This window comes from Apiospora kogelbergensis (assembly GCF_038363985.1).
Source record: "Apiospora kogelbergensis strain CBS 113332 chromosome Unknown utg000005l_segment0_segment0, whole genome shotgun sequence".
NCBI classification, from domain to species: Eukaryota; Fungi; Ascomycota; class Sordariomycetes; order Amphisphaeriales; family Apiosporaceae; genus Apiospora; species Apiospora kogelbergensis.
This window is the reverse complement of record NW_027117422.1, coordinates 5685108-5701723: the sequence shown is the minus strand read 5'-3', so window position 1 is coordinate 5701723 and position 16616 is coordinate 5685108. Positions and strand designations below refer to the sequence as shown.

At 54.7% G+C, this 16616-nt stretch overlaps 6 protein-coding genes across 6 annotated transcripts; 3 read left to right on the top strand and 3 right to left on the bottom strand.

Annotated features, from left to right (window-relative positions):
• Positions 1–744: 744 nt before the first annotated feature.
• On the top strand, positions 745–3115 carry PG998_008530 (heterokaryon incompatibility; the record flags this gene model as incomplete). The annotated part of the gene is made up of 3 exons (XM_066875346.1): positions 745–1198; positions 1356–2021; positions 2202–3115. 3 exons carry the CDS (start codon positions 745–747, stop codon positions 3113–3115), a joined length of 2034 nt encoding a protein of 677 aa, XP_066731291.1.
• A 166-nt stretch (positions 3116–3281) lies between these two features.
• PG998_008529 (uncharacterized protein) lies at positions 3282–3691 on the bottom strand (the record flags this gene model as incomplete). The annotated part of the gene is made up of 2 exons (XM_066875345.1): positions 3282–3388; positions 3481–3691. The coding sequence occupies 2 exons, from the start codon at positions 3689–3691 to the stop codon at positions 3282–3284; spliced, it is 318 nt and encodes a 105-aa protein (XP_066731290.1).
• A 1622-nt stretch (positions 3692–5313) lies between these two features.
• PG998_008528 (phosphatidic acid phosphatase type 2/haloperoxidase) lies at positions 5314–6548 on the bottom strand (the record flags this gene model as incomplete). Its single annotated transcript, XM_066875344.1, has 2 exons — positions 5314–5487; positions 5529–6548. 2 exons carry the CDS (start codon positions 6546–6548, stop codon positions 5314–5316), a joined length of 1194 nt encoding a protein of 397 aa, XP_066731289.1.
• Positions 6549–9413: 2865 nt separating this feature from the next.
• On the top strand, positions 9414–12289 carry PG998_008527 (C5a peptidase; the record flags this gene model as incomplete). Its single annotated transcript, XM_066875343.1, has 2 exons — positions 9414–10090; positions 10159–12289. 2 exons carry the CDS (start codon positions 9414–9416, stop codon positions 12287–12289), a joined length of 2808 nt encoding a protein of 935 aa, XP_066731288.1.
• An 822-nt stretch (positions 12290–13111) lies between these two features.
• Positions 13112–13979, top strand: PG998_008526 (uncharacterized protein; the record flags this gene model as incomplete). The annotated part of the gene is made up of 3 exons (XM_066875342.1): positions 13112–13355; positions 13465–13747; positions 13820–13979. 3 exons carry the CDS (start codon positions 13112–13114, stop codon positions 13977–13979), a joined length of 687 nt encoding a protein of 228 aa, XP_066731287.1.
• Positions 13980–14278: 299 nt separating this feature from the next.
• Positions 14279–16365, bottom strand: PG998_008525 (uncharacterized protein; the record flags this gene model as incomplete). The annotated part of the gene is made up of 5 exons (XM_066875341.1): positions 14279–14538; positions 14608–14975; positions 15046–15373; positions 15430–15762; positions 15897–16365. The coding sequence occupies 5 exons, from the start codon at positions 16363–16365 to the stop codon at positions 14279–14281; spliced, it is 1758 nt and encodes a 585-aa protein (XP_066731286.1).
• Between the last annotated feature and the right edge of the window lie 251 nt (positions 16366–16616).

Sequence of the window (16616 nt, the reverse complement as noted above, 5' to 3'; positions counted from 1 at the left end):
TTTTGAGACAATCGTTATGTCCCGCAAACACGGCAGAAGGATTCGTCATGATAGAGAATGGATAATAATCAGTAATTGGGGCCAGAAATTGAACACCAAGAGCAAGTATCTAGAAGAGTGAATGGACACAAGAGACGATACAGTAACTAAGATAACAGGTCGATGACATCTTCAGCTCCCACAACCTGATAACCGACAGCTTCCCTCGTATCTTGAACGAATAGGGTCTGCACCCTTTCCACCCTCCGGTTTTGGTTATTCGCCCGGTATGGCGTTGCGAAAAAGCGCCAACGCATATTTTGGTATGTCGTGTAACGGCAGCGATAGGCTGAGACCGATATTCTATTTGATACCACGCACTAGTCCCATCATACCATACGCAATGTGAGAAAAGAGTGACATTTCCCCGCCATCGCCCGAAAATTATAAATGCCCCCTCTCGGCAGTGGTGGCAGTGTCTGCGTTAGTCAGCCCTCAGCCTCCCCCGTTTCACACCAATGGAAATGCCTCAATTATCGGGGGACTGTAGCTTGAAATAATTTGACAGGTGCAATGAGACGTCTTGCAGCTGGCTGACGATGCGGGCGAGTTAACGTGCTAAAAGCCGAACAAAGACGGGCAGTAAGCAGCGTACCATCCAGAAACACCTCAGCTTATTTCGCTTGCAACGAAGTACACATCACCACCTTCTTTGTCGCGCACTTACCCTGCACCTCAATCGTGGACTGAGGATCGTCTCCCAAAATGGGTACATATCTCTGTGAAGAATGCAAATGTCTCGAGTTTGACGACGCCACCCCCGGCGGCTTCCACTGGACATCCACTGAAGGCCGATCGTTCTTAGCTTTTGATGAAGATGACGATGCAAGAATCATCCCTCTGGACTACCGCTTCGAAGACTGCCTTCCTGACCTGCCCCGCCTAGCCGAGTCTGCCCGCAATGGTTGTGCTTTCTGTAAACTGCTCCAGAAGTCTCTCCACTCTAGAGTGGCCAAGGCCTCGGATACGGCGCGGGTAGTTATAAGCATGAAATACATCTGGAAATTGTTGGATGTCATCAGCTACCGCTGTAACCATCTTCTATATCCTGATCGAGGTCTCGTAGCGTTGGTGGTACAAATCGACTTGACGCAGGAGGGCTCAGTGGCCAGCCAACAGCCCTGGGCGAAAGTTGCCTTCGATATTGATTCCGAGCCTGGTACGTCTTTGTATTTTATATAAATATCACTTTACTCTTATTATATTCCATTTGTTTTTTATTCGTTTCTTATTATGTTTTTATTATTCCTTGTTCTGTCCGATATCGAGCGTCCCTCCTTCCCCTCCACCTCTTCTCGTGACTGATAACCCTTTAGGCCTCTGCCAATCCTGGTTACGCCTCGAGACGTCTCCCCGCCCGGATGTGCTTGACGCCGCCAACGTCGCTATGATTCAACAGAGTTTCGATTTCCAGAGACCATCAATAGTGCAACAGGGCAAATCCACCGACGTTAGCCTGCTTCCTGCCAGACTGATTGATCTGGGGACTGCGGAAAATGCCTCGAGCTGTCGCCTTGTCCTGACGCATGCGGGACAAAACGATCCAAGCCTTCAACAATCGGGCTACGCCTCGTTAAGCTACTGCTGGGGCAACGCCAACGAGGCTGCTTGCCAATACAAGACTGGAAAGGACAACCTCGCAGAGAGATTGTCCGGGTTTGACATCATGGACACAACAGCAGTGGTTCGTGATGCGGCGACGGTTTGCAGAACGATTGGAATACGATACCTATGGGTGGACGCGGTATGTATCGTCCAAGACGACAAAGACGATTGGGAGCGCGAGTCGCAGAAAATGAGTTTCATTTACCAAAACGCGGCAGCAACCATTTGCCCCATCTCATCAGACTCTTGCCTTGAGGGATTCTTGCATCGGACCAGCCATTCCGTACAAGTGCCATTTCGCTCCAAAGTCAACGAGGCAATTCAGGGCGAGTTTACGCTGAGGTACACCAATGCAAACGCCGACTTTATGAGAATAGGTGACCCAGCCTCAGAAGACTTTTATGAATGCAGATGGCAGAAAAGAGGATGGTGTTTCCAGGAGTTTCATTCGTCCAGGCTCATAATCATTTTCGGCACACGAAAGATCCAGATCATTACAGCTGAAGGTGCAGTAGTCGAAAGAGCCAGTGGGGAGAGCCACTTACAATCATATATAGGAAACCCGGTCATTTCAACACTAGAGGCCTGGTCCCGAGGTGGGGTATGCTTCAATGAGCGCTTCTACTATGATCAATGGATGACAATGTTGGAAATGTACAGTATTCTGGAACTGAGCTATGAAACCGACAGGCTTCCAGCCCTTTCGGGGCTTGCATCGTATTTCAAGAAAGCATTACCCCGGGATAAGTACCTGGCGGGATTGTGGGAACGCGATATACACCGTCAGCTGTTTTGGAACATAGATGGAACGTTGCGCGGAAGCCTTGAAGACCTCCTCTTGACGTTTGGGCAGATCAACGGCAACTACATCGCCCCATCCTGGAGTTGTATCCGTAAGGATAAACTCGTTACATTCAACTGCGACAAGTTCAACATGAAAGAATATACAGACTACGGGCCCGAATATAATTATTTGGAGTCCTGGATCGTGCCGGATGGGCTGGACCGGACAGGGAGACTCCGAGATGCCTCGTTGCTGATCTGTTCTCGTTTCATGTCGATACTTTACACCTCAATGATGGATCGAAAGAACCAACGATGGCAAATTAGGGACGATCGCCTGCATTACGTCGCAGACTGTGATCTGGACTGGGTCGAGGAGACAGACGGCGAAGGGAATGGAAACGATGAGAAAGGTGACTGGAGGAAGGACGTAAAGGAGAATGAGGGCACCAAGGTGATCGGTGAAAAGAAGTTGACCCTCCTCCTCCTCGGAAGCTGTACTGAACGGGACGACAGTAATCCGTTCGACTTGAAAGAGCGGTATGCATGGGGTATCGTTATTTGTGCGGCTCCGGAAATTGATCCAGCAGCTTACGTCCGGGTGGGGGTTTTCTATTCAGACCCTACAAAAGATGGAGGGCTGAAGCTATTTGAGAAGTGCGAACAGGGCGGATTCATGCTCAAGTAGTTATGTTAGTTAGTGAGGCAAAGATAAAGCAATGGGCGTGTCACATAGTGAAACTATCTCATACATCGTAATGCAAGACGCCAAATACCAGCAAAGGGGCAGAATATCTCAGTTTAAGCCTAATGAAATTATTATGTTATGTGATATCCGGAACATGTATAACATTTTAGCAAAAGATCTTGAAAGATCCACGATTCCCAATCTCCCAGCACTTGCTTTGGTCCAAGTTGGCATTGTCACCCGAAGAGCAGCCGTCTCCCTTGTAGACCGTGACTTTGGGACAGAAGGCAGAATATGTTAGCATCGGGGTTTTCGTCCCTATCCTCGCCAAGTGGAGGGGGCGAGGGCCACTGAGAAGAACTTACGATGACAGCTGTAGTGCTTCTTGTTGGTAATGTGCATCCCACGGTTGCCCTGGGTCGAGTAGCACTGCTTCTCCTCGTACCAGCCCTGAAATTTGCCGCCACTGCAGCCGCCGTCGTTGAAGAGGTCGACGGTGAGCCCCTTCTTGACCTCCTGGTTCGAGGCGTCGGGGCTCCAGTAGCTCAGGACGAGCATTGCCGGGGTGATTCTCATGACTGCGAAGGGAAGGCGATGGCACGTTCAGCGTGACAAATGTGTGTGTGCAGTTTGGGATTGGATGTAGTTGCGATGTCCAGAATTAAGATGACCGTGGTGCGATGTTGTCATATGGTCCTGAGGAAGGATGAGAGCTGATGCTACTGCCTGCCTTATATACAATGGTATGCTAGGCCTTCATCGTATAGTTCAGGGTATGATACCCAGCCAGTAGATGATATTTTCCTGACATACTGTATACAAGACAATAATCCAATGAGCGAGGAGCTCGTACGGAGTCTATCAGAGGCTGCATACAAGACACCATTGCTGAGTACGAGTCCCTGAAAATGAGTCAAGCTTACTTTGGGTGGCGCCGAGCTGTAACCAGGACTGACGGTAAACGTCCACTCGCAAAATCCTGTGCGTACAGGCATATAAAGACATCATATGATGACGTTAGACAAGAGAGTAAGCCGGGCTGCATTGGGGACGAATCGGGGTCCACCGAAGGCGGGAGTCTGCGCCACGTCGTGGTCGCCGACCGAATCACGGTGCCGACAGAATCAATGCGGAGAAAGGCCAGAGCGGCGAAAAGGGTCTGGACCGGAGACGTTACATTGCCCGTGCATGATGTTTATGGCATACATGTCTTTCAGCTAATTGCATCCCAGCCGACGGGTCTTGTGTCGTTGTAGGCTTTGTTAGTTGACCTTGGCGCATTGCGCCTTCTAGACGGCCGACGGCATTGCTCGTCATTGTTGATGCGAAGCAAAATACAGAACCGTCCCGAAATGGCGAAATGGGCCACCTCCGACCACTTGGTGAGGGTAACCGTGTCGCAAAGCGATGCTGTTTTAAGTAGGTATACCGGCCAGTGTTTGTTCACAGCAGAGAGAAGATGATTTCAAGAAGGCCCCCTACGGAGCGACATCACCAATGCCGCGATTAACCTCCAAAATACAGAACTTACCCCTATTAGATGTCCACTGGGGGTAGCTAACGCATTGCAGGCGCTTGCCAAACACCGTGGTGATATGGGCCACAACCAGATACGGCTTGCTCGCCAAGGATTTTAGAGGGAATTGCTTCCTCTCTGGCAAATGCCTTGGAATTGACATGCACGTGAAGTTGGAGATCATGTTTCCCACAGGCATGCGCCAATGAAAAGATGATATCCCTATTTCGACCTAGGGGTATGAGCTGTTCAGGCACTTTAGTCGTGCTAGTTCAGTTTAAGTGTAGACAGCTGCCCTAGCACAGCGCTGGAGTGAGCACCTGCAACCACCGACCCCAAGTAAATCTTGGCCAATGCCAGCACATGTGCTCCACATCAGAACCGAATCTCGAGCAGAGAATTTATACCAACAAAACGCAATGGTCAGACGGCACATGCAATTATCTTAGAATTGAAATGTCAAATTATTATTACGGAACTCGGGTATCTCCTAAAAAACAGTCGCCTTTATGATATGCAAACACCCAACTCCTTCAGGCTGTGTCGTGATTTTCGTCAAGTGATGTCTTGTACTGATGAACTTCTTCCTCTATAAAGGAGCTGCATCCAAGAAGTAACAGGCAAATCTCATGTTTAATATGCTTACGCCGGTAAGGGCGGCATGCGGAAAAGATAAAAGCTTTTAGACCATGTCGTCAGCATGGCCGGTGTGGCCATGACCAACGCCGTTGCCAACGCCACCGACAGGCTTGCGCGAGTGCGACATACCAGCGCCGTTGTGGTGGGCACCGTTGCTGTAAGTACCATCGGCCATGGTGCCGTTGTTGTGGAGGCCGTGTCCCTCACCGCCCAGGTGCTTGTCGGTGCCGTGGTGGCCGCCCATGCCGCCGCTGCTACCCCAACCAGCCTTGCGGGTGAACATGGCGTGAGCGAGCTCGGCGCCGCCGGTGTAGGGGAAGGGGTGCCGCGGTTCAGGGGGATGTGGTTGAAGCGGAAGTCCCAGACAGCGGCGTAGACCATGCGGTATGAAGAGAAGGCCATGACGGTTCCGATGACGGCTCCGGCGAAGACATCATACCAGTTGTGGTACTCGTCGATGGTCAGGGCACCACCGATCAAGCACGCACCCAGAATCGGCGCGTAGATGGCGATCAGCTTCCACATGGCGGGGTGGTAGTTGGAGAAGACCTTGAGCTTGGCGTTGAGGTACAGGTAGAGGTACACGAAGCCAGCGAAGGCGGCTGTGGTGTGGCCGGAGGGCATGGACTCGAGCGAGTCGTTGATCTCCTTCTCGTCGCCCGTGCAGATCTCGGAGGTGTAGTAGATGCCCGTGAAACCCGCGCCGTTGTAGCCGGCGCCCTTGACGCCCGGGGCGTTGCTGGCCTTGCTGATGTCGGGCTTGCATACGTCGAGGAAGTGGGGGCGCAGGCCACCAATGAGCCACTTGATGAAGACCTGGAAGACGGCGGCGGTGATGAGCGAGTACAGCAGGCCGATGACGGCGTTGTTGACGTCCCAGAACGAGCGGATGCGGATCTGGCAGATGAGGATCACGATGATGGGGATGAAGGCGGCAAGCAGCGCGGCGGCCACGATGGGGATGATCTCCTTGCGCAGGGGGTAGGCGAAGTCGGGGTGGACGACCTCGCCGTCGGAGAACTGGACGGCGAACGATCGGGTGGGGGCGGGGTGGGCCATGTAGACTCCGAGGCCGAGGGCACCCATGGCGGCCATGGTGAGGATGTCAAGCCACGTGTGCTTCAGCCACTGGCCGAAGGTGGGCCGCGTGGCCATGGTGTAGCCGGCGCCGGCGTGGTTGGCGGTGGTCTTCTTGCCGCCGAAGAGGCCGCCCTTCTTGGGCTTGGCAGCTCGGGGCTGGCCCGGCTCCTGGCGCGTGTGCTTGTTGAAAAGACCCATCTTTTCGGATTCTTTCTGTCGGTCGCAAAGGCTGATCGAGACTTGGGTAGCCTCTGGCTAGCTAATCTCGGCGATAGCTGGGTGGAAAAGTCGATAAATTATTGTGCGATGCTGTGATAAGTGTCGATGGTTCACAAAACGATTAGCAAACGAGGATGCGGCGCTCTGAAGATATATGCCTTTGACGGATGTCCCCTGGTCGCAAACTCAAGCCAAAGTAAGCCTGCAAACAGTAAGGAGCTCTGCGGCGGCTTGACGTCACTACAGCCGAGGATCAACACTTTCTTTTGCAAAGCGTTTGACGGAAATCGGCTGCCGGCACATGTTTGCGATGCCAATTTGACCAGACTGGACGGGTAACACTGGCTCCAAAGGTGGAATCGAGATCATTGGTCACCTGCACGATTTTCGTCGATGCATTTTCCCCAGGGCGTTGTGGTGTAACAATTCGGTGCAATTGGGTTCTCACTCCCCAGCTGGATGCCGTCACTCACGTCATTGAGACTGCAAAACTTGGCAAAGCTTGAACCACACTTGTTTCACACTATGGGCAGCTCATCTTACTCATCACCCCAGCCAGCCGCAATCCGCGAATCTAGCCCTGCAGCCGGACCAAGTCCTCCTCAGCCAATCAGCGGTCGGGCGAAAGGGCAATTCCAATTGAGCCGATGTAGCATGACGGCATTTTGGGCTATCTTTGCGCGCTCTAGAACGAGTCTGGCTCTTTAAGGCCCAGGGCCGTGCGGCTAAGAACTGACGGCTAGGCTATCCGTCCGCCGCTATGGAAGGCACCGCGCGTCCAGTTTGCCAGTTGCCGTAACCCGTCTTGGCCCTTCGCTAAGGGTGTGTTGTTTGTTTTTCTGCTACGGCGCTGTGATGTCAACATGAAGGTTTCGGAAATTTTGAATCCTATCCTCATGGCATGGCGGATTCCCTGTGTAATGTGAACCGTAACCAGCCACCTGAAAATCGATCTTGCGCAGCACCAAAGCCAGAGCCGGAAATAGCTGCAACAATTGGCCATATGGGTCATGTTATACGGCGTATTCATCCGCTCAATGTCCTGGTCGCCTCAGTTATCATTGCTTGAGCTGTCGTTTTCACTCGTGACATATGTCTTCGCACTGGAAAAGAAAAGGATTTTCCGCTAAGTCATGCAGAACAGCCACAGCGGATGCTTAAAAGCCAGTCCAACCCGCAATGAGATGTCCGAAACATGGGGTAAAGGTTTGATAGGGTCAGTGCCCAACGTTAGTGGCTACAGCGCATCCATCTTTACTCTCTACCCCAAGTCAGTTTTCTTTTTCGAGCACCCTTTACATTAGGGCGGCAGGCGGGCTGGCTAGGCCTCTCACCGCGTCCAATGATCGTTGATCAATTGAATGATCGAGGTCGATGGCCATGATCAGCGCGAAATATGGATCACATACATTCAATAACAGTTAGCCATTCACCTCCTGCTGCCGCACAGGTCAACTGACTTTGGCCCGACACCTGTCACCTGTTTGACGTGAGCAGAGCAGCCCAATCCCAACAACAAAACGGACGGACTACTTTCCGAGAATTCCGAGTTCGCACACGCAAGTCGACCGGCTATAAGTGTACTATGCATTTCTCGCTATACTTCTGACCAGTCTCGGATTGCTACGCCTTGCTCACACTAATAGCCAGGCCTGGGCCCGCCAGGAGACTACTGCCATCATCGTCGCCGAAGCCCGGCTCCTCTGCCATCAATGACGAAGACGCCGGGAAGCAGCCAACGACTCAGCTAAAGCATCCTAGAATGATTGCTCAATGCCCATGCCGCATTACGAGGTGAGGTCTGGCCAGGTCTAAAGTCGAAGCCAACGAGGGCCGGCTGACATGGCCGGTATCGTTCACGTCACTCCTGCTTGACGGTAAATGACAAAACAAGAGTCGCCGTTTCGGGGCCTTTTGGAAGAGCAGGAGATATCAAGGGCAATGCATCGCTCACGGGAAGCATGAATGCAGCAGCCGACAAGGTCTCTGGTAGTGCGACTGTCGTAAGGGAAGGAGCTCAAAAGCATGGCATGTCCGGGAGATGTTCATCGTCGCGACAGTCGAGAAGCGGCTCACCAACGCGGTTCCACTTGCACGCGGCCAAGGCACAGCTTGACGACAGGGCGATCCCAACTACAGAAACTCTGACAGTCAGGATCGGGTTGGACACATTAGAAGCGCAAAACAGCTGCCGTGCTGTTTACGTAACTCGTCGCCTTCGTGATCGCGCAGATCGTCTCCCATAGCCGGGCAAGTGCGCCTGGGTGACAATGAGCGACTTCGAAATCGCTTGGCGGAATCTTTCCGCTGCACACCATACTGGTCTGTTATGCTCACGACCGGACAAACGCATTCTTGTTGCATGGACTATGCGAAGTTGCTAACACCACTCGTGCCAAGAAACTAACTATCACATGTGCACATGTCGAAAGATAATTAAGATTGCACGCGATGGCTAGCCAAGCGATCTTGGGCGTGGGCGCCTGCAGGTACCGGGATTTAATACGAGCATGTCTGCCGCGCCGTCACGATAAGTTCATGCATCCAATTTTGGGCGTTTTCAGGACGCGGTAGAAGCACTGCACTTGGCACGATTCCATATGAAGATGTATAGACCGCCGGACCAAGACTGCTCAAGACGGAGATGTACCCGCAACAAGTCAGAATACCACCCTGGGATACGAGATCTCCACCTTCTCTTGGGACCATGAAAAGCCAACAATCGCATGATGATAATGGCAATAAAAACCCTCGGTGCGAGGTCTAGGACTTGGGAATGACTGAGTACACTGGCTCACCGCATTCACTCGTACTCTGAGTCGTTCTCTACGCACCTCTGAAAAGATGCGCGCAGTACCCTTCCTGGCGCTGCTTGCCGTAGCGAGCAACGCATCGGCTCGACAACCTTGGCGACGTGAAGTCCGCAACAACGAGACGGTAACGGAGCCTGCCGACTCCGACCCCAAGCGCTATATCGTTGAGTTGAAGTCACTGGACCGTTGCGCCCGCGTCAGAGCGAAGGTGGACAACACGCGCGGCCTCCGCGTCGTCAAGTCGTTCGACCACAGCCTCTTCCCAGCCATCAGTGTCGAGTGCGAAGGCGGCTGCAACGCGGACTCCCTCGCTCGGGCCATCAACGACGGCGATGAGGACGATGCGCCCGTCGCTACCGTCTACAAGTCGACCACGATGCGGCTCCGACTCCCCGCCGAGGGCGAGTCGTACGCCGACGATGCCAAGGCCGCCGAATACTCGTTCCACGGTATGACGGGTGTCGAGCAGCTGCACCGGGAGGGCATCATCGGCGAGGGAGCCACCGTGGCCATCGTCGACAGCGGCGTTTACTGGCAGCACCCTGCGTTGGGCGGTGGCTTGGGGCCTGGATTCAAGGTGGCCGGCGGTTACGATCTCGTAGGCGACGGCCGATGGCCCTCTACAGATCCCGAGCCGGACAACGACCCGAACGATCAGTTTGGTCATGGCACCCACGTTGCCGGCATCGTTGCCGGCAAAAGCGAGCAGTACGTGTTACCCTCGTGTTCTTTCTTTCTACTGCCTGTCCAACGAGTTAGCTAACCAACCTTGCCAGGTTCGTCGGTGTCGCCCCGGGAGCAAAGATCCTTGCGTACAAGGTCATCGGTCACCAGGGTCAATCCAACGAGGAAATGGTGATTGAGGCCTTCCTCAAGGCTTTCGACTCGGGCGCCGACGTTATCACCGCCAGCGTGGGCGAGAAGTCGGGTTTCGCCGCGAACGCATGGGCTACGCTTGCTTCGCGCATGGTCGATCAAGGAGTCGTCATTACCATCGCCGCCGGAAACGACGGAGAGATCGGGCCGTTCCTCATGTCCAACGGCGCGGCCGGAGAGCATGTCCTGACGGTGGCCGGCTCGGACGCGGAGAAGTTCCCTGCTTTTGGTTTCCATGCCGAGTTCAGTGTCGGCGCCAACTCTAGCACGACCGAGATCGCCTACTCCCCCGCGCCCATCCCCAATGAGGCCGGCACGTGGCCTGACAGCATTGTCGGACGGCCTATTGTCCCCGTCACCCTCAACAGCTCCGTGCCCGACGACGCCTGCTCCCCGTTGCCGGCCACCACGGCCAACATGACCAACACCATAGTGCTAGTCAGGTCCGGCGGCTGTGACCTATGGCAGAAACGGACGAACCTGCAGCCATTCGACCCGGAGTACATCCTCTTCTACCAGGACGACAAGCCATGGACGGCCCCTCCATCCAACAGGGACGGGGTGAAGGCCGGTATTATCGAGGCACGGGCAGGCGAAGCCATCGTCAAGGCTATCATAGACGGCGGAAATGTGACTGCAACTTTCGACATCGACCCTACACATTACGTGGGTATCTATAACTCGGGTGCTGGCCGGCCTGCCGACTGGACGACCTGGGGTGCCAACTACGACATGACCCTGAAACCGGACATTGCAGCCCCCGGAAACAAGATCCTGAGCAGTTACCTAGACGGCAAGTATAAGGTGCTCAGCGGAACGAGTATGGCGACCCCTTATGTTGCTGGCGTCGCCGCTCTCTGGATCGGCAAGCACGGCGGCCGTGCGGCGCACAAGGACGACCCCGCGTGGGCAAAGCGCCTTATGACCCGCATCATGTCGACGGCGCACTCGGTTCCCTGGATAAGCGGCTTGGACAAAAAGACGAACCCAGACTTCTGGGCGCCCCCTGTCCAAGTCGGGGCCGGGTTCATCGACGCACGACGCACTCTTGAGGCTACTACAGAACTAAGCTTTGAGGGCCGCAAGTTCGAATTGAACGACACCGCGCACTTCCAGGGCACCCACTCGGTCCAACTGAAGAACACAGGCGAAGTGCCCGTCACGTACGAGTTTGCCCTCGAGTCCGCAGCCGGCTTCGAGTCCTGGAACCCGCTGCCTGCTGACAGCGAGCCGCGTTACCCCTTGCCCAACTTCAAGTACTATTCCGACATGACGCCCATCAAGCTGGAACCGGCGGTGGCCATGCCCGAGCCGATCACGGTGCAGCCAGGCGACACAGCGACGGCCGAGTTCACGTTCACACCGCCCGCGGGCATGAACGAGGGGAACATCCCCGTCTATAGCGGCAAGATCCTCGTGAAGTCCAGCAGCGGCGAGGGCCAGGACTTCGGCATCCCGTACTTCGGCGTCGGCTCGGACATCAAGGCGACGATCCCGGCCGCCTTCGACTACGGCTCCTATTTCCCCATCATGTTCTCCGCGGCCAACCACACCGACATCGCGGACAAGACCAGCTTCACCTTCAACCTGACGTGGATGTCGCAAGATTACCCGACCCTCTACACGAAGCTGGTGTTCGGCACACGCGAGCTGCGCTGGGACATCTACGAGGCGTCCCCCGACGCCACCGACGAGGAGCCGGCGGGTGCCAAGGGGTGGGCGTACCCGCCGACCGTGGGCGAGCACGGCTACGTCGGGTCGGCGACGGCCTTCACGAAGAGCGGGGAGGCGTCGTGGTTCGACCCCGAGAACAACAGCGTCGACGACGTGTTCGCGTTCCCGCGCTACAACCAGCCCCGCGCCACCGACGGCCACTACATGTGGCTCGGCCGCCTCGCCAACGGCTCCGACATCACGCCCGGCGAGTACCGCTTCCGCATCGCCGCGCTGCGGGCCTTTGGGGATCCGCACGTGGCGGGCGATTGGGATGTGTGGAAGTTGCCGCAGATGACTGTGCTGCCTCTGGATTAGTTGTGGGATGTGGCACTGAAGGTGGCTTTGTGCCTTTCTAGTATATAGCACCGACGTATTTGTACATAATCTAATGTGATGTAATGATTAATACGCTAGTATAACAACTGCCCTGATTCCGCCCATTGGTTAGCACTGAGAAACCGAGACGATGAAGTTATGAAGGAAGCGGGCGAGTCGAGGTACAGTGATTTGGCAGCCTCACTACCAGGCACCTATCCCTTCTTCAGCTCCTCAGGGCATCATCCAAATTTAAGGCCCTTTAAGATCAGGAAGAAGCTAAACCCGGGAGTTGTGACACGCAGACGGTCCAATGCGGAACAGAGATGGCTTGGCACTATCTGGCAAGTCAATCCGTGGCGCAGCGGTAGTGGTGATAAATGAGGTGCTGGTCTTGTGGATGACACTATGCGTGGCGCTGCAGCTGCTACCAGATGAAGTTGGTAATTGGTAATCAGACATCCAAGTTATAGCAGTGGCTGCGTTCCCGACGGGCATGGGCAACTGCTGTTAAGGTGGTGTGGATTCAGGGCCAGATTTTTAATAATCAGCTTCAATCCATATATTCTCCCCAATCAGGAACACTCCCTATTACAAATGCACAACGTCAACAATGCTTCATAATCAACCTTCTAAATCAACTGATTGTAGATTGAAAAGCATGCTATTGAGATGCAGAGCTATATGGAGTCGAGATCGTGGTATAAAATGCCGAATGTCTCAATTCCAAGACTGCCGAGCTCGCCATCAACTGCATCCTCCATCCTTTAGCCAACTATAGCCATTCCACACGCACTATAATCCACCGGAAGCAATTGCACAATGGCCTCTACATCTCCAGTCGCCCTTATCCTTGGCCAGGGAGCCAATGTTGGAAAATCCGTCGCCCTTGCCTTCACCAAGAAAGGATACAGAATCGCACTAGTGGCCAGAAGTCTCAAAGAAGAGGACAGCACTGCGAACGAACTACACGTCAAAGGCGACTTCGCCGATCCCAGCTCCATCCCGGCTATCTTCAACCAGGTCAAGGCCAAATTTGGGCCACCAGCAGTGGTGGTCTACAATGGTTAGTACCAACCGAAGCCTCGCCCTCACCCCACCTCGTCTGGAAAGAGGTGATATTGAGAGACAAGATATCCAAAACAGATGTATTGAGCTCTGCTAACCGTCCGAAGCCTCCACCGGGCCCTTCAACAGCAAAACCGACCCTCTCGCTGTCCCCCTGGAGGACTTCAACAGCAGTTTTGCTGTCAACACTGCCAGCGCCTTCATGGCCGCCAAACATGCGGCGCTCGCATTTGCCGAGCTGCCGGCTTCGGCGGCGCGCACCTTCATCTACACGGGCAACTGCACCAACGTGTCTCCCATAGCCTCGATGCTCGCGCCGGGTATGGGCAAGACGGCCGTCGCCCACATCATCCAGATCGCGGCGGAGGCCTACAAGGATAAGGGGTTCAAGTAAGTTACCCGGTTACCTAGGCTCGCTGTCCTCTCTACCGGCTTTCTACTGACCTTTGTCTTTCCGCCCAGATTCTACTACGCCGATGAGAGAAAGCCGGACGGGGCTCCAATGTATGGGGATATCAACGGCGATGCCCATGGAGAGATGTACACGGAGCTGGCCGAAGGCACAACCCAGGGACCATGGTCGCAGACGTTCGTCAAGGGCGTTGGCTACAAGAAGTTCTAAGGCCACAACGTCTTCAATGAATTTTCAAGGAAGGGAAATAAGACTCTAAGATGTAACTTTCGGCTTAATTCACGCTTCCATAATTCCCTAGGCCTTCTGCTTACCCATTCAACTACGGTGCCTGGCTTGATCTAAACGTTGTCCCTGTTTTGCCCGTATCGGCATGAGGAGCACCTCAAAGCAAGCAAGTGTCCAATAATGCCAGGGCATTTGCGATGCATGGAAGACAAGTGGAAAAGAACAAGTTGCAGAAGTTGTGCCCAATCCGTTATTATATAAATACTGTCGACTTTCATATACTAAACGCTTTCCATGTGCTGTGCTTGCGGCGACGACATCTTCTCCCCGCCAGCTGCCACGCTCGACGCCCGGCGCTTCTTCCGCGAAAGCCTTTCCTGGCGAGACCTCTCCAGCTCCTGCGCGAACTTGCTCCTGAGCCGGATCTGCGGGCCCTTCCAGTAGAAGACGTAGATGGGGATGATGAAGATGACGCCCATGCACGCCAGAATAGTCGAAGGGTACACGAGGTGGTACTCCTTGGGACCGACGCTTTCATAGACTAAGGATTAGGCACAACTTAGTAAATGAGAAGAAAAATAACCGTGTCAGCGCGGGTGAGATGACTTACAGGGATGTGTGTAGAGCGCCGCGATACCGGCAAGGAAGTCCCGCGCAAAGTCGTTTCCTCCCGTGGCTGAGGCGCCAAAGGGGCCGTAGGCGGCGAGCATGTAGTCTATGGAGCTCTTATAGACAGAATAGTTTGAAATCGCGATGACGGCAGCGAAGATGATGGGGGCGATCCAGTGCGACTTGTCGGGGCCGAAACTCGTCCAAGCGAATCCGAAGAGGCCGATTGGCAACAGGGGAGCCAGCCAAAGGAGCCACCAAAGACGCGACTCGGGGGACAGACGATCCGGGTCGATCTTTCTCGTCTTGTTGTGGTGCCAGATCACAGGTAGGTAGGTGCAGTATGCGATGATATAGGCGACGATAGTTCTAAAGGACAAGGTCAATCCATCGTGAAATGAAGATAGAGTAGGGTCGTGTTTTGGGTTGCTGTACTCACCCCATGAACGCGAGACCAATCTGGTGCGTCTCGAATCCGTATTGCTTGAAAATGGGCGTGAAGGCCTCGAGGAAGACAAAGACCAGCATGTCGGAAAAGCCGCTGAGCAGCGACAGCCAGATGACGATCGGCTCGGTGAGCAGCATGAAGTAGGGCCGCCACCAGATCTTGCCTGTCTCTTTCAGCGAGAAGCGCTTCACCTTGACCTCATTGGGGCCGTAGACGTCTTGTCCATTCTTCCGACGCTTCTTGGCCTCGCGGTCGAGGAGGATGAAAGGGTTTGTTTCGGGCACGAGGAAGAAGTGCGTGATCTGCACGATGCCGCCCACTATATACGTAACGATCAGCATTTGCGTCCTCCCCCTGCGCACGCAGTCAACCTACTGATGAGGAGGGTCCAGAAGATCCACTCCACCGACCGGTACTGCCCTACAAAACCTCCGATGACGGCACCGGCGGGAGAGCCGCCCACGCTGGACAGGATGACGAAGGCGACGGCGTACTGGAAGCCAGTGTCCTCGGGACGGTACATGTCGGCAATCACGCCGAGAGTGACGGACCCGCCGGACGTCGACAGACCACCCAGGACCCTGCTGGCGATGACGCCGCCGAACGTGGGGCTCAGGGCCGACGAGATCTGCCAGATGTTGACGAGGAAGAGGGAGGCCTGCTGCGTGGGCCAGCGGCCAATCTCCTCAGACCACGGAGCCCAGAGTTCTGAGCACGCCAATAGTCAGTCACTCTTGTTCTTGACGATGCGTCCCCTTATATTTCATCCAATGACATTATCTCTACAGTAGTTTACAGGAAAAGAGGGACGACAAGAAGAAATGACCGCTCGCTGTACTCACCGCACCCAAAAGCATACGTGACTAGGAACGCCATCTGCCCCAACCGGGCCGTCTCGGGCGTGACGTCGTACTTCTCGGCCAGGCCGTCGACGGCGAACCCGTACATGCTGGCGTTAGAGTTCATGCTGGTCTGGATGAGGAGGATGATAACGAGGATCATCCACTTGCGCCACGCCGGCATGCCGAACGACAGCGCGTCCTCGGCGTCGTCCTCGCCCAGCACCCGCTTACCGTCCGCCGTCCGCGTCTCCTGGCCCGGGTCCAGGGCGGCGGGGCCCTGGCCGGCGCCGGGGAGCCCATCGTCCCCGTCCTTGCTGTTCTTATGTTTTGCGTTCGTGTGGGCCGTGGCGTGCGGCGGCGCGGGGGACGTCTCGGTGGAGGAGGAGACGGACTCCGTGCCCTCGGGGTGTTGTTGTCGATGTTGGGTCATGGTGTCGTTGGCGGTGGGTTCGGGACGTTGGTCCGCCATGCTGGTGGAGTTCAGACACGTGCGACGCAAGGGACGCAATACTTCACATGAAATGGCTCTGGAAAGTCCTGAAAGTGTGGTGCATCCTTTTTCACTGTTCACATGGTTGGCGTATACTGGCCGGGGATTTATATCATTCAAATCACGGATACACATTGACGTCATTCGAAATTGTCCACACGAGACATCAGGCGGTTCTCATCGAGCAACTTCCCACCATCTCTGGGGTAAGCAAGGGGTGGAAGGACCTC